Consider the following 22,797-nt stretch of genomic DNA (forward strand, 5'->3'; position numbering starts at 1 on the left):
AAAAAAATGATAATTCAAAAGTTAAAAAGAAAGTGTCTTATTTGCTTCGAAAAACAGTACATTTATTTTTATTAAATGCATAATTTTGATTTGCAAACGTGATGTAAATATTAAAGTTTTGATAGACTTTTATTCATAGTATTACCTTTTTTATGTCAATGTGTACACTGGACGAGAGTATTGGTAACATAAGACTCATTGCTACTTAAAGTATATCTAATATTGTTAGTGAGAGATACAAACATATTTTAAGCAGGGATGATCCGTAACAACTATATATACATGTATCTAGTCATTTGAATAAAAATTGAAATTTTTTTAAACACCCTTTTTAACATACTTTTTAATCCTATAAGATAAATTAAAGTATGATGATAACGAAATCAAAATTATACCATCACAATAATGGGAGTTGTGCATATAAAGAGTGTGAAAAATAGATGCTAGAATGATAAAGAAAAAAATCTGTTTGTAGGCTATTAGTAACAGAACATTACTTGGTACTATGAATGTTACATTAAATCTGACAGTTGTTGTTCCACCAGAGATAACAACATTTCAAGCGTCAACAATGGAAGAGACAACCACGGAAGAAGAAACAACAACAATAGAGCAAACAACAGTGTTGCAGACATCAACTGAACCTACTTCACCGGAAGTTAAAACTACGCATGCTCCTACTACAGCACCAACAATGTCCGGCAGTAAAGAAAATGATGATGATTTAATAGTCATCATTGTTCCGATTGTTGCTGCTGTGTTGGTTATACTACTAATTATAGTGATATTTGCAAACAGAAGAGCTGCAGCGGCAAAGAGAAACAGATACATAATGGAGAAAAAAAGCAACGATATAAACGGCATAGAAAAACATTGATGAATGATATTTAAATACATGCTCAATGCAATTGTAACCTCTTTGCAAATGTTAAAAACACAGTACTATATTTATATCCTTATAACTATTTATTGCAAATATTTTAGTGACAGTGAACAATCGCTAGTAATAGAATGCAATATGAATTTGTTAAGCAGAGTCTTTAGAAGAAAAAGAAATAAGTCAAAATCATCTTTTTACTTGTTCTTTCTCTTGAAGTACATGCCTTTCAATTATGATTATTATTTTATATGTGTTCAAAACGTTATTTCATTCTTATTGCATTGATTGTTTTGATGTTTTATACCACTTTTAACTGCTTTGACTGTTTAGCGTTTTACTGTTTAGCGCTTAGAGTAATCTTGATTAGATAATACGCTATATAAATATATAAAAATATGTGTTTGCTCATAGTAGTAACGGTTACATTTAGATGACGCGAGAGGGATATAAGTTTTTAAACAATTTAAACAAATCGATCAGATCCGTTATTCATTCTAAATTATCCAGGACGTTAGACTTTCATTATAAGAAATCTTGATACATTAATAATAAACCTTTATTGATTTTTTTACGACAATGTTCACATTTTACTTTCCTGATATATATAAAGAGTATCGTCAATTTGCAATTAAAGTCCAGGCAATATTTCATTCACTTTGTTCCTTTGTAGTTTTTATATATTTTCGTCACACTTTTCCTCACGACTCTACAGATTCAATATTGATGGAGGCCGAATAAAACGCACACGTGATTTTATAGACTGTTGTTTCCTGTGCATGTTAAACTTTTTATTTTGTTCACCCGGATCATAGATCTTTTCTTCATTTTTATCATTTGACATTCAATAGCTAGATGCCCAAGAAATGCAATGTCATTAACATGCTATTTATAATTATATAAGATGTCACTTCCAGATTAGTCACATTCAGCGCCTAATATTTACTTTATAACAGATCAATTGAATGTTACAATTACAAACTCATTTATTTCAAAATAAAACATTTTTAAAATGATAAGGAGGACGTGCTTAGTAAAGAATTTGTTTGTTTTATATCATAAATAAGCCACTTAACATATACTATTGCTGCATAACCTTTATTAAGATAGTAACACACTATCTTATTTGATCATGTTGATATGGATACAAAATAAAATTAAACCATGACATTACCATTCATTTACGATTTATGTGTAGAAGTTCTCCGTTTTCAGCCTCAATATATTGTTCTTCTCTGGGGATCTACGAGTGTTTTTCCTCGGTCACGTAGCCACAGTGTACCATCCGCACCGGATATAGGTACCCCTGAAGCAAATAATCAATAATAGCAAGGCGTACTTATTCTAAAACCCGTACCGGATGCAACTATTTCCCGCTATTCGCCGTACCATTCATCCGCTTCATGTATATACATTTTCTGTGTGAACAAAAAAATAGTGTTTTTCAGGCTAAAATATGATATACCTTGTTCTACAAAAACATCAACGGAATATTCGAAGGATAAATGATAACAAAACCTATCTGATTAGATAGATTAAAGGAGAAAAAGGCCAATATCAGAAAAAAAGAGCCACCGTTAATAGTAGCTACATTATAAAGAATTAGTAACAAACAATGTAGTTTTCATCATAACGTAGAATACTTTGACCTTACCTGGCCTTGCAATAGTTTTTTTTTCACTGCTTCATGTATACTTATAGTTGGTAACGATGCTACACAGTGTAAGTAGTCTATATGCATTGTATATCAAAAGATGTTATGGTCATAATATTTTTATTTAAATTGTGATGTATAATAGTTTTCTGTTTATAGGCTCATGATATGACAAAAATGCGTTATACGACTAATGTAACTGTCGATGTAAAAATCAAAGTGAAAAATTACGAAACAGCAGGAAAAAATGATGACGATTCAACCGGAAGTAATATTATTATGATCATACTTCCGGTACTAGCTGCAGTTATCATTGTAATCACAATAGTGCTTTTATGGTGGCGTCGACAGCTGTGTTTCGCAAAGTCTAAATATGATGTGGACGAAGCTAAAGAGACCGTTAAAGAAACGTCAGATGACATTTTATTTACGCAGTATGCAGAGGTCAATCGTGCTAAGTTGTCTGCAGATATCACAGAGGAAATAGACCAAGAAGAAAGCGAAAATGTAGAAGACGCTGAATACGAATTATCCGTCTCTTTTGATGATGACGATGAGGAGAATCAAACTCCATAGAAAATTGTAATATAATGAAAACTGAATGTATATATTCCTGAACCTCTGTAAACATTAAATGAGAAATTCAATCTTACTGCATACTAGTCTCATCATTAAAATGTATTTTTTATTAAATGTATTGATAATACTGTGATGGGTTTTTGTTGTTATTAGATATCTGTTTAATCGAGATACTTTGAAAGAAAAAAATGAATACTGGCATATCTATTACGAAATCCCACAAAAAGATATTATACATACAGTGCAGTTTATTAATATTGATTTTAACAATTTGTAACCGCTCTTTCTAAGTTTTTTTTTGGATATCAAGTTATCAAAAGTACCAGGATTATAACGATTATTAATCGATACAGATAAAACAAAAAGCCTAGCTCTCATTTACCGAAAAAAAAAAAAAAAAAAAAAAAAACCCATAAAACAAACCAAAATATATAAAGTATAGAACCACTACTTCAGGCCCTGTCGGAAAGAACATCCAAGAAAGTAGTACATATATTAAACAAAATAGTTCCTACGCATAGCTGTATTTTTCAATAGCGGGTATATTTGGTTAGTTGCGGTATCAAAAGAAATCTTTCAACAAGGGTTCAACAGTGATTCCAAGTCCAGAAGTTTATGAAAATCTGATAGAAGGGCACATTTGATCTGTTGTTCAGATCAGAAATCCTGTTTTTTATACTATCAAACTTCCGGAAACCAGTACGCTCTAATATGCAATTAACGGTATGTTGACTTTTTTTTAGCACAGTTTTTTTTTCAGGATAAGGTACAGTTTTGAAATGAAATATCTGCCACTTTATTTGAACTTAAGACAAAGTAGCCATTTATGCTTGAAATTGTAGAATTTAACATAGAAAGCAATGGGGCTATGAATTAGGGGTTTTATCCCATTACAGGGTAAATGCTAATTTTTCATTTAAAGCATGTTGAATGATTAAAATTTGTTCGTAAAAACGTCGGTTGACATTTCAGAGACAATTTCTTTTTTTTAAATGTGTTAACATTTCAATTATGGGTAACAGAACTCAAGAAACGCCTGTACAAGGAGATAGATATCATCCAATAGTAAGGATTTTCCAAGAAATGAATTATCTTGTATGATTTTCTCGATAAAGTTGCTGCTAACAAGAACGCTGTTGAACCAAAAGTGTTAAGTTAAAACAATGTCTTCGAAAGTTTTAAAGACTATATCATGATCTGCTAAATGATGTTGGAAGTCTGTCAGATATGATCAGTGATAGGTTCCATTTGTCGTTTCCGTACTCTAATCATATTTTCGTCGTGTGTGTCATTTTAGAATGCGACTTATAACCTGCTTTCTTTCACTTAGAATAACATGAATAAGTAACACGCCGGTAGCCACTTGTGAAATAACAAATATCTACCCTTCCGGAGCACCAGAATTAAAATTTACTAAATCGTACCTTTCGTTTTGTCGTACTTCTTTTTCAACAAGGTGTTTTTCTAATTTTATTTGGACTTAAATTTTGAATTTCAGTCTGGTAAGTGAAAAAAATTAAAGTTATAGATAGATTTTTCAGTGTAAAACAATGGATATCTTCTCCCTTGGTTCTCATCATTAAAACGACCATGTTCGATGTCTTCTTATATGCTTCATGATGTTTTAATACATGTATCCAAACATCATAATTTTTTTTTGCTAAAAATCCCAATTTATCAGCAAGCTCTTTGTTGCGAAACGAAATGTCGCATCACAGTGAATGCTACCGTATTATTTTGTTATCTTGTATTCACCTCATATTCATATGAGGGTTTTGTATAAGCCTAGATAGTTAGAGTATTGTGTGTGTTCTTGATATTGACAGATTGTTTGCACTTTTCAACTCTCCTCTTTGTAATATATTGGAAAAATTATTTGAAACAGCGTTCTAACGAAGATGATTTGAACATGTATAGGACACCTGTACAGCCTTCAACAATAGCAAAATGTGAAATACTTAAAGAAAAAAAAACGGCCTACATATATGCTAAAACATTAAAAAAAAAAACCATAACACACAGAAACAGACGACAGCCATTAAATTTAAGGATCATGAATTAGACATGCTCATACAGAATGTATCGATGCTAAAACATATTTGTGAGTGCTCATACGTTTTCCATAACCCGGGACAGTTGATGTCTTTAACATTTGAAATAGTTGTCAAAAGTACCAGGATTATAATTTAGTATGTCAGACGCGCGTTTCGTCTACATAAGACTCATCAGTGACGCTCAAATCGAAATGTTTATAAAGCCAAACAAATATGAAAATGATATTGTTTAAATAATATGTTAAACGAAATTGTATCTAATTTGTAGGCTTGAAAAGATGTTGTAGATGGCAGATTTTGAGTAACTGCTTCTAAATGTTATCATACAAAAAGTCTTCAAATGTGGACGAAAAAAAAAACCCAACACTTTATAATGTCATGCATTCGAAACGCTTTTCTCTGTTTCACATCATCAGGAAAGCAAAAAGCCACATAATTGAAAGCCAAAAATGTATAAAATGCATCAGAACCGAAACAGTTGAAGAGTAACATAACACAAAAGGACCCGAAAATAATTGTCAACTTCATCGAAAATAAAATTGAAAATTGAAATATAGAATATGTCAAAGAGACAACAACCCGACCGACCAAAGAGCAGACAAACAAAGTGTCTTTAACTCAACGAGAAAATCCAGCACCCGGAGGTTGTCCTCAGCTTGCCCCTAAATAAAATGATGTACTAGTTTAGTGGATGTTGACATAACACAGAACTCCAAAACAAATACATGAACTAAAATTAAAAACAATACATGACTAACAAAAGTCAGACTTGACTTGAAACAGGCACAAAAATACGGCGGGATTAAACATGTTTTGTGAAATCTAAACCCTTCCCCTATACCCCAAGCCAATGTTAAATAAAAACACATAGTATGCGCACAGTAAAACGCAGTTTAAAAGTCACCTTTACTAAGGGGAACAACTTTGAAAAGTAAATATACATGTAGGTTTGGTATGAATCATGTTAGGACCGAACAGACCATTACAAACAATTATCTGATTTCAAATCAAAGATTAAAAAAACATTATCGCAGAAAGAATCCCTATATATCCTATTTAACCTGGTTTTATAGCTAGCTAAACCTCTAACTTGTATGACAGATGCATTAAATTCCATTATATTGAAAACGATGTTTGAAAAAAAACATACAAACATAATTGGTATAAATGTCAAAAATAGGGGCACAGCAAACAACATTGTGTTATTATCTTAATCATTATAAAAAACAAACAAAAATATAAACAAATACTTACCTTTGTGCACACTAATACAAAAGCGGGATGTATAAGTACATAGCCACGTACAATGTTACAAAGAAACACAAAAAGCATATAGACAAAGCATATTAGCAAAAATAATGAAAAATAAGTATATATTTTTTTTAATTTAAGAACAATGACGGGATGTATAAGCACAGAGCCACGTCAGTGTAACAAAGAAACACCAAAAGGCATGAAGACAAAGCACATTAACAAAAATTAAAAACAAGAATACAAAAAATATTAAAGAATAATAATACAAGACGAGATGTATAAGTACAGAGCCACGTCAAATTGATACCACCAAAAACTGACTAAACAGTAAAATTGATATCCATTAAGATAAATAAAATATTACGTTAACACGTTATTAAGATGATAACAACGTCAGCACCAAAAGTCTATACTTGTCAACGAGGTCTTGGTACCTTCCGATGAACTTTATTAGGACAACGACGAGACGTTCTTCACATATTCCCGGTTCATCAACTTTCTGCTCAGACACAGGAGACGTTTTACATAATCTGAGTAGTTGATTTTTATTTTTATTTTCAAAACAATGATCGACATTATTACGTTTAGTTATCTTTACCTAGAATAATCTTCACTGTACAATACCGAATATTGATTTGATAACATTTGATACAATTGCTAAATTAAATACAACATCTTCAACTATACGTCTACGGAATGATTTTAACACGAAACTAAATTTGATACGGAAGCTGCAAAGACTTTAAATTCATTTCATTTTTCAGTGTTCTATTCATCAAAACACACAAAGATTTTGATAATGTACCTGGCTTTAACAAAAAGTGCATTGAAAAGATATATTTATTATACATGCTATAAACAATGCTATAATCCTGGTACCTTTGATAACTATATAATGTCAAACGTTGATTGAACAAATGTTTAACTTGTGTCTTTTCCCATCAAAATTTAAAATAATCAGTATGGATTATATACCTTGTAGGATTTTGGCATATTTTTACAAGTTTGATTCAACAGAATTTACGTTAAAACATGAATACAATACTTCATTAAAATCAGTCTGAAACAAACTATAGGAATCTTCTGTTTTCAACTTAAAACTGTTTTTTTTTTTTGCGTTTTAAACCTCTTTTTATTCGAGCGTCACTGAAGAGTCCTTTGTAAGTTGAACGTGTGTCCGTGATACACACTTCAAATCCTGGTGTTTATGTTGAGTTTACATTCAGGATTTCATTAATCAATTGATTAATTGGTGTTTCCTTGTATATGTTTCAACCCGATGTAGTCTCTTTTGAATACTCTGATATGTCCTGCTACATCTTTGTATTGTTGGATTACTGATTATTTATAAAAAACCACGTTATTTGTTTACAAATTAAAAAGCAATGGTGACCAGATAGCTGCCGCTTGTTGTTCTTACATGTGATCTCTTGAAAAAATAAATAAATGAAGAGTTTTATTTCAATTATTAATCAATCAAATAAGACCGTATCTTCTATGGCAACAATTTCCACTTAAGATCATATTAAATTCTATTGTGGAGTCAAATCTTTTGATACAGATCTCTTTGAATATTGAATTTGTTTCTGTATGTTATTGCTTGCTATAAGTTATAGAATTACACTGAAAACCCCAAATCAATAAAAGATAAGTCAATCATATTAATTTTTACTCATATAAAAATGTATTATGGACAGTGGGAATATGAGTAATATGACTTTAGAAAATCTATGGAATGAACATAATGGAATTTTAATGTTAATATACATTAGAATTGTAAGTAAATTACTGACTAAGAAATCAACCAAATTTTTCAAAGATCAAAAATTGAATAATCAACAAACCAAGACTTCCAAAACCAATGAAATATTAAACTGTCAAATTGTAAACTTATATCACTTTGTACAGTTGACACTATGTATTTTCAGAAAAAAATCTAAAACACATTTTTTATTTCATTTTTTTCCCTTCATGTATGTTTATATATTCCAACTCGGACTTTTAAATAAATAATTTTTGGTCTATAATCTAAAATGTTTCACATAACGGCACCATATTAATTTTTTGGTTGAAGTGTTGAATACATAATGGAGTAGGTATAAATTGTGTAACAGCCTTTTATCAAATCAAAAACGAAAAACATGTGTCTCCGGAAATATAAAATGTCGTATTAACTACTTATTTCGTACTTCAGTGCTGTTCATGTGACTTATTGTTTCCACAGTTCATAATTTCAAAATAAACATAGGAAAAATTGTTATAAATGAGATAACATTGAGAATGGGAACAAAGAATGTATCAAATGACAACCCGACCAAAGAGCAAAAAACAGCCCACGCCCACAAATTGTGCATCAACACAAACTGTGACAGACGAATAGATGAAGCTGGGTTAAACATGTTTTATTTTGAAGTTTTTTTAACGAGTGTGATAAAAAAAGATCGAGTATTATGGACAATGAGACAACTCTCCACAGCAGACCAAATGACACAGATATTAACAACTATAGGCAACCGTACGGCATTCAACAATGAGCAAAGCATAGTCATCTATCAGAGGCCCGAAATGATAATGTAAAACAATTTAAACGAGAAAACTAATTTCCTAATTTATGTACAAAAAATAAACGAAACACAAATATGTAACAAATAAAAAAACGGCAACCACTGAATTACAGGCTCCTGACTTGGGACAGGCACATACATACATAATGTGGTGGGATTACATACACTTCTAGAAAGATATCATTATCGATCGAGGAAAAAGATGTAATACATCGAGTAAAACATTGAACCATTTACACTTGTCAGTTGGTGTCTCATGCCATCATTTTATAATTTCGTTATTTTGGAGAATTTCGTGTTGATAGTCGGTCTATCGTGGATTTTTCCGTTAATTTATTTACAATTATGCATGATATTAGTGTTTATTAGATTTAGAAATTGAACATTATTATAAGAAATTGACATCGAACAAAGCATATGTTTGCATAGTACAGACTGTAGAACTTAACTAAATAAAATCAGTAGATCTTTGGATGATTCATGACTTTTCATACTGATGAGACACATACATGTCTTCAGTGAAGGCCAGTCAGTACGGGAATATGGCAGCTGTTTTTCACATGTTCTGTTCGACAGCGTTTTATTTTGTAAGTTTATTTATGGTCTCCCCATTTTTCAATCTACCTAGGAGTTCGGTATTTTTGTTGTCCTTTATTTCGCTACCTCAAATTCTTAATTGCATAAAAATTGAAATGCGATCCGGTACTCATCCTACAGATCACCACTGATCAACTATAGGACCATATACGTAACCATGCAGTACAAATTCATTTACGCTGTCAACTATCTTATATTAGAAGAATATTGTGAATAAGGTACATAACAAACCATATTACCACTCCTTACATACAAAACAATCTGTTAATAAAAAGAAACGTTTTTTTACTGAAGCTTGTTGGTTTGTTGTCTTTGATTAAACAATGTTTACATTTTCAGATGTCATCAATATCGACATTGCTGTATGACAGAATCATGATGGAAATGTTATTCGTTTTAATTGTATGTGTTTACGTGATGAATTTATGTGTAGCGTTTACAGCTCAGAAGTCTTTGGAATCGATACCAACGTCGATATCTAATGATTGTACTATTCTGTAAGTTGTCACTTGATTTCAATATTGTACATTATTTTTTAATAATAATTCTTTTCTTCTCGCATAATGTTTGGTGGTGTAAGTTTATAAACAACAGTAGATGAAGGTCAAATCTAAATTGAAAAAAAAGATATATGTTTTCGCTGTTCAAACGGTATAACAGAACTACCAATCTCTAAATTAATAAATATCTAAGACTCTTATTGTTTTCTTATTCAAAATAAAAGCCGATAATTTCTTCAAGCAATGTAAAATCACATTTGTTAAAAAAAAAAATCGTTCGTTCCCTAGCATTAAAGTGGGATAACTTGTCTCGAATTTCATAAACAAATGCAGAATGAAATAGACCAGTGGTAATAAGATATATAATAGACATTTTCGAATACATTTTTTGACTCTTCTCTGTTATTGAAATTAATACTTACTTACTAAACATGCTCTACTTTTAGCCATCTATCGTTCAACCAATTAAAAATTATACCAAAGGATAGTCTCAGCGAACTAACAGGGCTTTTACAAATGTAAGTAACTTAAAACTCTTTGCAATTTAATTTTGTTTTACAACCAGCACAACTGTCAACTTAGCAAAGAATTGAAACAGTCCATCAATTTGATAAATAAAATAGAGAATTTAAGAACATTTTGTTATTATTAAAGCCTATCTATTAATTGCAGGCTTAAACATGTTCAATGTGAATGGAATGATAACACATATTCAGTGTAAATTATAGACAAAAACATTCCAATTTGTTTTATTAAGTGGAATCATAAAATAAAATAAAAATACCTTTGCCTTTGTTATTATTATCTGACGTATTTATGTATTTATAACTCGGTTGTATGTAAGTAATCAGATAGGGGTCAAGACGTTTTGAAAGGGGGTTATCTCCTCAAAATAAATTCTTATTACTCAGCAGCTTTAAATGCAAATTAATTGTTATGGATGAAAGTCATTTTTAACATTTTTAAATTCGAGCGTCACTGATGAGTCGTCGTTAGACGAAACAAGCGTCTTGAGCAAAAATAAAATTTCAATCCTGGAATCTATGATAAGTTTTTTGTACGTGGTGTTCTATTAATGGTATCAATAGTCGCTACTAGTTAACTGTTAGATTTTAAGATTAAATCCTTCAAAATAGAATGTCATAATAATTATGCATACAAGGATGAGTTTAGCTGACCAAAACAATTTTGAGAAGAATAAGACTGATACATGTAGTGTCCAACCGACTACAAAATAATTGTGTGAACGATGCTTATAAAAATATTTTTTACTGAAAAAAGTCAATACTTTTATATGACAGCTGTTATCGATTCGGTAAATGTGTTTTAGCTTTTTATTTTGCCATTTGATTATCGAATTTCCGTTCGGATTTTTTGTTTGTTACTTTTTCCAGAGATTTAAGCCACAATCCAATTGATGATATAGACGAAGGGTTTTTACGGTCAAATCAACAGCTTAATACAATGTAAGTATTCACATGTTCAGTTAGACAACTACAAAACAATAATGAACTTTTATCCTTTTTTGGTACTGTTAAACATTATGCGCAAGGAAAATTTGTACATTATTCGAAGCACTGATTCAAATACGATTTAAACTTGTAATTATATTTCTTTAGAAAATTAAACATATTTTCAATGTAGTTTTTGCCTCCAGATTTGGTAATATTTGTAACTACGTGCTTGACATGTTTGTGTTCTATAGAATGGTGTTTATTATTTTTGGCGAAACAACGTGGTGAATATATAAAATATGTTATGAACAATCAGAAATATTTTAATTTCAATGTTTGGAATAAGTTAGAAAAGTTCATTCTTTTTTTTTACAAAATATAGTATTTTTTAATGTCATTCCAGAGGTATCTCTAAGTGTTACAAAATAAATTAGGATGGGTGAAAATATATCAATTATTTAGTTTTTTGTTTCCAGCAAATGTGACAGTTGTTTTGAATGTTCGTGTTTCAAGTCTGAGTTGCATAAATGGATCACCAGAGTAACCGCCGCGGTAATAACAACAAGTTTCACCTGTGGAGATGGAACAAGATTACAGGATATAGAACATACTTTGTGTTCAGGTAAGTTATAGAGAAATAGAATATTTTAATTAAATAAAAATACTTCAAATACAAAGGACAAAACCAGGTTACAGACAGAACAAAAAACACTTTCAAAGTGTTGCATCGTTGAGTAATGACAAAATTATGATGTCCTTGCTGCTCACAGGAAAGCTATTAAACAAAGAGTTCCAGATGGTGAAGTTGAAATAATCCCTTCGTAAATTTTACGGACGCCATCGCGAGTTAGTTCACCGTTATGGATTACCGTTTCAAAGATGATATCGGATATATTACTTTTGTCGTAACTACAATCCCCTTCCTTTTTAATAAATGTAACCTACTGAATCAGACTATTTACTGGTTTTGTTATAACATGAGCAACACCACGGTGCCACATGTAGATCAAGATCTGCTTATTGTCCGCAGCACCTGAGATCACCATTAGTTTTTGGTGGGGTTCGTGTTGCTTAGTCTTTAGTTTTCGCTGTTTTGTCATGTGTTATATTATTTGTCTGTTTGTCTTCTTCATTTTTTAGCCATAGTGTAATCAGTTTAAATGCGATCTATGAGTTTGACTCTCCCTGAAGTATCTTAGGCCTATCTTTTAGAAGTGTTTTACAGATTTTAGTAGTTTTTGCGTCATGCCGCATTCAAATACCTAAATAGGGTTGTTTTCACGTCGCTAAACCAAATATATGGTATTTTACTACATTATTACTCATGAACATGTATCTCAGTAATGAAAATGAACTTTTCAACACTATCTCACACGGTTGCATTTATATGAATATACCATATGACTGATTACGATGACATATCGAGCTAGATATCAGATAAATGGAGAACCGTATCGAACATTCAACTCGTACTTTTGCATCACTATTAAACTTTGATACGAGATTGTTTCTGAGTGTAAATCTGACATTATATTTATAAGTGGTCGAAACTGTAATGACTGCAACGTAAGATTATGTGAAAAAGAAAACTACCGTTATCAGAAAAATTTCAAAACGGAAAGTCCCTAATCAAATGGAAAATTCAAAAGCTCAAATACATCAAACCAATGGTAAACAACTGTCATATTCATGACTTGGTGAATAAGAGTGTTAATTTTTTTTTTTGTTAAAACACTTAGAATAACTTTCTTCTACAGATTTCGTTCTGTTATTTTTAATTTCATATTTTGTTTTATGTGATTTACATCGTTTTTTTTTTTCGATAATTAGAAGGAGATAAGGTTAGCAAATATGTCCCATTAATGCCTATTATTGTTTTTCAAGGTGTTAACTCCTCAAATCAGTACCCGCATGCATCAAACACAGGTAATCATTAATTTGTATGATATCTTTAAAATGGAGGTCAGATGTAGTCCGAAGACGTTTGTTATATATAGACCCATTGGTGGCCTTCGTCTGTTGTCTGCTCTATGGTCGGGTTGTTGTCTCTATGACACATTCCCCATTTCCATTCTCAATTTTAATGCATAAATGAAGACTGAGGTACTTCATTAGGATTAAGAGATAATGTGTTAGAATCCTTTCTTTGAAATCCTTTCGTTCGGCTAATAAAATTGTTTGACGATAATGAACATATTAAGTCGCTTTATTGTGACAGTTCTGTGAGGACAACACAAAGATGAAACTATCATATATTCAAGGATTAAAATTTTGTAAGCCAGACGTGTGATTTGTCTAAGAAATACAGCAGAGACGCTCGAATCAAAATACTTTAAAAAAGCCATATAAAGATAGACCGTATCATCTAACAGGATTAGGCAATCATTGATTAAATATGATGCTCAAAGGAAAGTGAAACGTAGACTAGTTGTTTTACGTCTTACGAAGTATATTCAAATTATTTTTGTTTATAATTTCAACCGTTTTGAACCATCATAGGCAACAAAACAAAATCTGTTTAAAGGGTATATTCCTACTCGCCTAAAAAATCATTTTGTTTTTAAAACTGAATTTAATAAATTTCCCCCGTCGTATTTTAAAGTTAAAACCTGCTTTCAAATTTCATGAAACAAGAAGGTTTGAATAACGACACAGAGAAATCTGACTATGTATGACCCGATGCATGTATATATACCATTATACCTGCTGATAAAAATGTGAACGATTGCACATCTACAATTTCGATTTCTGGCTTCTGCGAAATATTTATAGCATTCAGTTTGCAAGATAACCCGGCTTAAGTCTTATCTGATGTTTATTTTTTTTTAAATAATCTTGTTTCGTACATGTCGTACATGAGTTACATATTTATGATGGAAAATTAATCTAAAATATAATTTTTATTTACAAATGTAAAACGGAAACAAAATTATGAAGTGAAACAAGCTGATTTGAACAAATCTCAACCAGTAAACACAGTACCTTCTTTTTTATCACATTTTACAGGTATGATAATCATGGCTTTGGAAGTCGTAGTAGCAGTCAATGCCGCTGTTGTAACAATACTAATTCTTGTAAAATACCTGAAACAGCGACATGAACACAGTGATGATGTCAATGGACTGGTATCAACGAGTAACACCGTGAGTGTGATAAAAAAAGCAATAAAGACAGATGAAGGTTTGAAACAAAATGTACATTTTTTATATGAATTTTCGTGTCTTTCCATTTATCTGAGCAATTATATTCCTTGGTGTAAACAATATTTTTATTATGAAAAATACAAGTATAATTATAAACACATTCACAATTAGGATTCAGAAACAAGCAACAATTGCTTATACTTATCCGTCTCCTTATAGAATAGTCTCAAGAATATTTCTTGATTAATACAGTGCAACAGAGGCGCTTTAATGACTTCGCATTAATCAAGAACCCTCAAACCTTAACAAACAAAAAGTTTGAAATCTCCGGCGTTATTATTAAACGTGAGAGTTTCCTTGCATTCTGAACTGCACGGTCGATTTGCTGAATTAGACGAAACTATTGATTTGTTTTACCCGATCTCATTTGAAGATTACTTGTCAAACTTCAACAGTCATATTTATAAAAAAAAAATGCCATAAAGATGAACAACTGTGCATTTCGCAAATAGGTTAAACAGCAAACAGTGTCACTTAATATATGTTTAATTTAAAAACCTTCGTAAAATAATCACCTGTTGTTTATTAAGATCAACAGATGAAAAATCATTATTTACAATCGTATATAACGAATTTGATGAGACTGTCATCAAAGTGAGAGAGTTAGCGCTATAAAACCAGGTTTAATCCACCATTTTCTACATTAGAAAATGCCTGTACCAAGTCAGAAATATGACAGTTCTTGTCCATTCGTTTTTGATGTGTTTTTTTATTTGATTTTGCCATATGATTATGGACTTTCCAAATTGATTTTCCTCTAAGTTCAGTATTTTTGTGATTTTACTTTTTTGTTAGTCAGCATTCTTGGTAATATTAAAAGGAAATACCAACAAATTTTGATTGGTAAACAAAGTCTCCAATAATGAACATCGACAAAATGTTTAACCTGATTTCTATTGTGTTGGTTAAAAAATAAAAATATAGAGGACTATTGATTCTGAAAAAGGCGAATATACATCATTATACATATCATGTAAATAACATTTTTAAATAATATTTTGAAAAACTATGATATTTAAATTAAAAAAAAAAAAAAAAAAAAATATTTCTTCAGATCAATGGAAGAATATAGTGCAGGAAATCAGACTGAAATAGAAATGTCAATATTAGGTAATGATAGTTTTTTTTACTTATTGGAATGAAAATCAATGAAAAATGCCGTATATAGAACCGTCATGAAGTAATCAATAAACTAATACCATTGCATCAAGGCAATACCACGATGTATTTGCACATAGCATTTAATCGAAACGTCAATTTTAATGACAATTATTATATAATAGTACATTGTTTTCATATTCGAAAAATATATCCTAGCTTATTAGATTTTTACATTCAATTATGACGAGGAAAGCACTTATGTTTTGTACTATATACCATTGCCAGCAAGCTATAAAGGGCCCAAAAATGACTTGGGTAAAACTATTCAAAGAGTAAAACCAACTGTCTAATCTACAAAAAAATGAGAAATGAGAAACAAGAAACATTTATAAACTACACCAACAAAAGACAACCACTGAATAGGCTACAGACTTTGGACAAGTGTATAAAAATTCAACGGGTTTATCCGTCTCAACATGTACAGTTAGTTTAGGTTCAGTTAAGACTCACAATAAACGTGTTCCCTGAAAATTCATTCACAAATCAAAAAGATGCTGTTAAAATGTTAAATGCTGGAATGCTATAACTTAAAATAAGTGAGAGCTTATTGCACAAATGACGACCGTTTAAACCATTCAGTCTGTCGAAAGAAATTATATGGCTTTGTTTTTTTTAAATTATTGGATATTGCTTTTAATGAAATTTTGATTATTTCATAAATATTATTTTGTAGAATCTAAAAATTCTTTTCAGGGCAGAAAAACGAAGAAATTGGTAAAATAGGAAATGGTTCTGCGGATGACAAAAGTGATGTGGATAAATACCAGACAAACATTACTGTCATCAGTGCTCGTACAACAAATTAAAATTGTAAACAAAAGAGTCTTCATACTTTTATACAGAGATATTGTTTAATATTGTTGCTTTTGGGTATCAGGTTATCACTTTTCTGAATAAAAATGTATTAAAAATCGGAAACTATTACTTATATGAAAACAACACATTTAAAATGTTTATGCGTCCAAAGTTCTTTTCTAAATTGATATGCACAAAGAATGCTAAAAGCCAAACATACGAAAACCATGAGTGAATAAAAAAATAAAAAGTTAAAGAGCTATAAATATCAAAAAAAAGATGTGGTATGATTGCCAATGAGACAACTATCCACAAAAGACTAAAATGACACAGACATTTACAACTATAGGTCACCGTACGGCCTTCAACAATGAGCAAAGCCCATACCGCATAGTCAGCTATAAAAGGCCCCGATAAGACAATGTAAAACAATCAAGTAAATGTACATAATTGCTCAATTTCATTCAAACGTTTTTTTTATTAAATTTATTCTGAATTAGTAGTTTATTTTGATTTAAATCAGACTATTTATGTTGTCACTGTTTATGTATGAAGACAAAGTGAACCCACTGAAATCTAGCATATCGTTTTGTTATCATCGTTATATTTATTTATTCATTAATGATATTTTTTTCTGGCAAAACGGAGATATCACAATTGAATTACTGTGGATTCATTTATTTTCGTGGGTTCCAATTTTCATGGATTGAGAAAAACTTGCATTTTCGTGGATATTAAATTTCGTAGTTTTGCCGAAGTTTGCATACATTCCTTTAAAAAAACTTGTAATTCGTTGAATATTTAAATTCGTGATTCCCCTGATCTGATGAAATCCAGGAAAATTGGTATCCAACTGATATTAATGAATCCACAGTAGTATTCTTCCCTGAACCTTTAGATACCAGTATAGTCTTCTGCTCTATGATTTAACTGATTGTGACATTTTGTCTAAGTTAAGATTTGCTTTGCAATTGATGCATAACTCTAGCATTGTCTTCGTTTCCAGTTTGTGTTCAATATTTTCAATGGACAAACTGAGCGTGTACAGTTGTACAAAGTCCGCAATAGATATGTTAACAAAATGTATGGCACTCGAACTTGGACCTCACAAGGTTTGTATGATATAAAGAGATATTAACAATTAAGGTTCTACCAAACTTTTCGACTAAAACATATAAATCATTTTTAAAGATTAATTTAAAATAATATGATTTCTTCTTTAAGTTCAAGTATTATATATACCACGTTATTTACGAGTTAACATATTTAAACGACGAATACGCAGGATCAGTTCGTTTAAATATGTTAATGAGTAAGGCGTGGTGTATATGTTTTGTAACATCATTCGAAAGTGGTCTGATGATTTTTTTAACTATTAAAAAACTAGAAGGAATGTCGTTTTAGCCAACTGCTTAGCTCACGCACGAGCAAATCGATCCAGAATACGGCACATCAAACATGACAAAAAAATATTTTTCTGAATTAAACGACCCGGGCTCCTCTAAGCCAAATACCATATGATTTTTTTCGGGGTCATGGAATTTTTAGAACAAAATATTCAAGCTGTTTTTTGTTTAAAAAAAAATATTTTCCCGAAAGAAATTTATATGACGGAATTCCCAGAAAGTAGAAATCGTATTGCAAAGCAAACGAAATTCTTGCCCTCGTGCTTTCACTAAACTGTTAATCAGACGTAACAAAGAGGCGGAGTTTCAATCATGGTTTAACATAAAAGAAAAATATCAGATTACACCATAGTTCAAGCTCCGCCATCTACATTGTATATGAAGTTGTAAGAACAAAGTACGTCATGATTCGTTTTTATGGAATAACATATTAATCTTAATATTAAACAATGGTTATTCAAAAACCGAACTATTAATCAGGTTATCACGTAAAACTTCAAAAGAAAAATGCCGTATTATGTTACAAGTCAAATTATAATATGGGAAAAAAATTGTTTTTAATGTGCATGGCTTGAATTATTACATACTTTTATTTCATGATTGAGATATTCTTTTAATATAGATATACCATACATATATTCAAATCTACTTTCTGCTACGGGTGTAAAGTTTAATAAGATAACATTAAAATGTGGTTTAGTGTGCAAATCTTCTATTTCAATTGGGATTTCAAATTTATTTTTCAAACGATCTAGTTTCTTCTCTCATTTTAGGAAACCAAACCATACTCTGTAAAACATTTGATTTTGACTTAAAACATTAAGGCTTCAACTAGATACTGCATTACATTGCTTTAAAATAAAAGGACATATTTAGCGTTACCTAAACATGCACAATGTTTTTCTTTAGTTTAGTTGATCAAAAAGTTTAAGATATTCTGCTTCCTTCTTTGTCCGCTATTGAATCGTATACAGTGTTTTATTTTTAGATTAGAGTTAACTCAGTAAAACCAACGGTTGTTAGGACTGAAATGGCATTGAAAATCAAGGACCATATAAAAAACATGCCTAACTTATCACTAACGCCACTTGAAAAGTTTGCTAGTAAGTATTGATAAAAGATGTTTGCAATGCTTGTGTTTGACTGATACATATGTCTCAAATCTGAGCGTAGGTATTGAGCCAGACAGCACTCGTCAGTCTACACTTGTGTTGATTTTATTGTCAGATATTCGGAATCCTCTAGTTTTATACAATTTTTTGGAATTTTGGGTCCTCAATGCTCTTCAACGTTGTACTTGTTTGGCTTTATAACTATTTTGATCTGAGCGACACTGATGAGTCTTATGTACATGTAGACGAAACGCGCGTCTGGCGTATTAAATTATAATCCAGGTATCTTCACTGGTGGTAAGCGGATGGTCGAAACTAAAAGTTACGACCATCTGAATATGGGAGACAACTCTAGGGATAAGTTTTTCTTTTCCGATTTTCGTGCAGTAAAAGGTTCATTTGAGTCAAACTGCTTGTCTCATATACACATATCGTGAGTGCGTTGTTATTGAAACCAAATTTGACACATAACATTATTCCAATTTTCGTAAAAAATTCATTCAAAAATTCGAGCATGATGGTCGTAACTTTTAATTGTGATGGTCGTAATGTCAACTATAGTATTTTGGATGATGGTCTTAGTCGACACAAGATGGTCGTAACTTTGAAAGATGACCGTAACTCAAATACTTAAACGAACTTTTATCAAACTATTCTAAAAGCACTGTGCACATAACCATGTTAATAAACTCAGTTGTTATATAAAGTTTACTACAAAAAATATTATTTCATTTGTTACTCATTTGGTATGAGAAATTAAGTTAAAGAATTATCAAACAGACATTATTGATATATTCCAAACGACCATCATTTAGGAGAAACAGTGAAAACTAATCAACTCGCATTAAGCCAAATAGCATGTTAGCGTTGAGTATTAATATATTTTTTACTGTACGTTAAGGTATAAAATTGTTGAATATTTGCTTTCAGATTTTTCTTTATTTACGACTTTTTATTACCTGCAATCATGTCGGCAGATGAAATTATTGAACGTAAAATTTTGAACAATCATCTTTAATTTTTAATCAGCTATTGCAGTTTTTATAAACCATTTGCTTTCGAATATTCGGCTTTTGGTAATTCATGATTAATGAAAATCCACAAATGCCTGGTGTTTTTAACGTGTTGTCTTTATTTTTTATCGATTGCATGACGATTTTGCGGTATATTATTGATATTTGTTCTAAGTATTGGTTCGGAATAAAAACTTAATCCATGGTGTCGCAATGAACATTGTGTGAACCTAGAAAGTATGAATAAGGTTGATATATATTTTACAATGCTACAAGCGTTGAATTTAAGAGTAAGATCAAATATTAGTAGTTTGTAGACAGGCTTGTAGCCAGGATAATATAACAAGGTAGAACTAAATGTACTGCGGCAAATATTACATACATATGCAGGTATATATTTTACAATGCTACACGCTTTGAATTTAAGAGTAAGATCAAATATTAGTAGTTTGTAGCCAGTCTTGTAGCCAGGATAATATTACAAGGTAGAACTAAATGTACTGCAGCAACTATCACATACATATGCAGGTTGAACATAATGTTTATGCTATATGTTTATATTGAATGAATGTACTCAGATTTAAAAGACGAGCACGCTGAGTTGAAGTATAAAGTTCTATCTTTTAAAATATTATTCTGGCTACAAGCTATGTATGAATACTGGTTGCTGAAGTCCTTTTGCTTAAGTTCAAAACATTACATTATCATCAGCATATAGCAAACAATGTAAATTGCTAACCCCTTTAATATTCTTTAGAAAGAAGTTTAAGGATCCATACCATGAAGGAATTTTTTACTCGTGTAGTAATTTTGACTCTAAATATGCCTCCTCTAGTAGTGGAAAGATGATCCCAAATTGTCAAGCCTGTGCCGGTATCTGATCATAGACTTTGCAATGTCAAAATAGAAAGTAAATCTGCCGAGTAAAGAAAGATTGGCAAAATGTGTTGCTCTTTTGGTAACACCAAGTAAATGTTTACAAAATTCAATGCGTAGTCTTTCTGAAAAAATCTTAGGATAAGCCTGATCTACATTTGTAGTTATAGATTTTTTGTTTGTTTTTTGAAAGGGTTGACATATCCCTAAATTTTAGTACTATATAAGAGAATAGGTTTTATTGTATGCTCAAATACATGTAGCCTGATTTTAGACTTGGATTCAGTGACAGAAAGTCCTTGCGTAGCTTATGGTAGGCTTTTAACGCCTTATTATACAATTCTCTCTGAGCGGAGGAAAAAGATCCAGATGCACTCAAAGTTATTCCTTAATATTTATAATGTTGAGCACAATCAATAAGTCTGTTATTGAAATACAAATCATGTTTGATATGTCTGCCTGTCTTGTTAAATTCAAGCACCTTGGTTTTCATGGGATTAATTTTCAAACACCGATCTTAATCCATCAAGTTTACTTTGAAGTCTTTTTGCTGAAGTTGATTAAATGACAATATCATCAGCATATATATAGTAAAGAATAGACTGGTCGTAAATTAACAACAGCTGGATCAGGGGAACTTTAAGCACAATCAGGAAGTTCATTTATGAATTTGGACTCAAATTGTTTCACTGTTTTACCCCAACTTTAGTTCTAAAGAGATCTCTTAGCATATTCTGTAAATATATTCAATAGCTCAATAGCTCAAGTTTTATCCCTGGGAGAATAACAGTATCTGAAGCCTTCTAGAAATCAACAAAGCAGGCAAACACGCTACCTTCTTTTGTATTACAATACTTATCAATAATAGTTTTTAGAATGAACATATGGTCAGATGGTCGTGTTTATTTTTTTTTTTTGGTAAACCCAATTTGATATTTAAGAATTTACAAAAACGTGTATCAAGTATCTTATTAAATAAAAGCTTCCCCAATGAATCAGTAATTGTTATTCCTCGATAATTATTAAGATCGGATGCATCATTCCCTTTATGAATTGGGAATAAAAAACCTGTGGTCCAGGGTTCATGGTAGTTTCCATAAGAAAGACAAAAATGTATAGCGGACAGCATGGTACCAATAGGCGTATTCAGAATTTTCTAAAACCACGGGTAATAATTATACCTGAACTTCGACATTGCACCCTATAATCAGCTTGACTATATACCAAATGACAATACCACTACTCAAAATCCAGGCTAAGAATAAGACGTATGTTCTTTAATTCGATTTTCGAATTTGCAGATATGGTCTAGTCTCGATAACGACCCCCATAACATTATTTCGATTCCTTACTTATGCTCTTTCGACTTAAAGTATCAATTTTAAATTGTAGATTTTTCTTTTTAAATTCCACCTAGTAGGTACATACTAGTTTTTAAAAAGTTCATCTTTTCAATACATGCAAAATATAAAGAAAATAAATCAGGATACTGATATTTCATGTGATGTCAAATTTGTTAAAAACGCCTTTTCTAAATTCGTAACTAAGAATGATCATAACCAGAGCTGTGTTTCTTGTTTTAAAATGAATTCTTCACTTTTGAGAAATTTATATTGTTATTAAACTTAACCGTTAATTTTATACATGATATTTTAAGTAACAGTGACTGGTCATTTCATTTTGTATTGTTTTTTTTTC

General features: G+C 30.9%; 2 protein-coding genes across 7 annotated transcripts in view; both read left to right on the plus strand.

Annotated features, from left to right (window-relative positions):
• Positions 1-22,797, plus strand: part of LOC143054160 (cadherin-89D-like) — a 134,111-nt gene that overhangs the window by 43,339 nt on the left and 67,975 nt on the right. For 2 of the 6 annotated variants that reach the window (XM_076227076.1, XM_076227077.1), the window contains exon 11: positions 2,691-3,240. The exons of 3 other annotated variants lie outside the window; for them this stretch is intronic. In XM_076227076.1, coding sequence (XP_076083191.1) covers positions 2,691-3,107 — 417 coding nt within the window. In that variant the 3' untranslated portion in view covers positions 3,108-3,240. Of the gene's footprint in view, positions 1-475; positions 3,241-22,797 lie in introns of those variants that run through there. One more of the 6 variants, XM_076227079.1, reaches the window with a different exon arrangement.
• On the plus strand, positions 11,786-16,703 carry LOC143055132 (uncharacterized). The gene is made up of 5 exons (XM_076228273.1): positions 11,786-11,817; positions 12,010-12,155; positions 13,418-13,459; positions 14,540-14,713; positions 16,591-16,703. The coding sequence occupies exons 1-5, from the start codon at positions 11,786-11,788 to the stop codon at positions 16,701-16,703; spliced, it is 507 nt and encodes a 168-aa protein (XP_076084388.1).

This window comes from Mytilus galloprovincialis, chromosome 12, assembly GCF_965363235.1.
Source record: "Mytilus galloprovincialis chromosome 12, xbMytGall1.hap1.1, whole genome shotgun sequence".
NCBI lineage: Eukaryota > Metazoa > Mollusca > Bivalvia > Mytilida > Mytilidae > Mytilus > Mytilus galloprovincialis.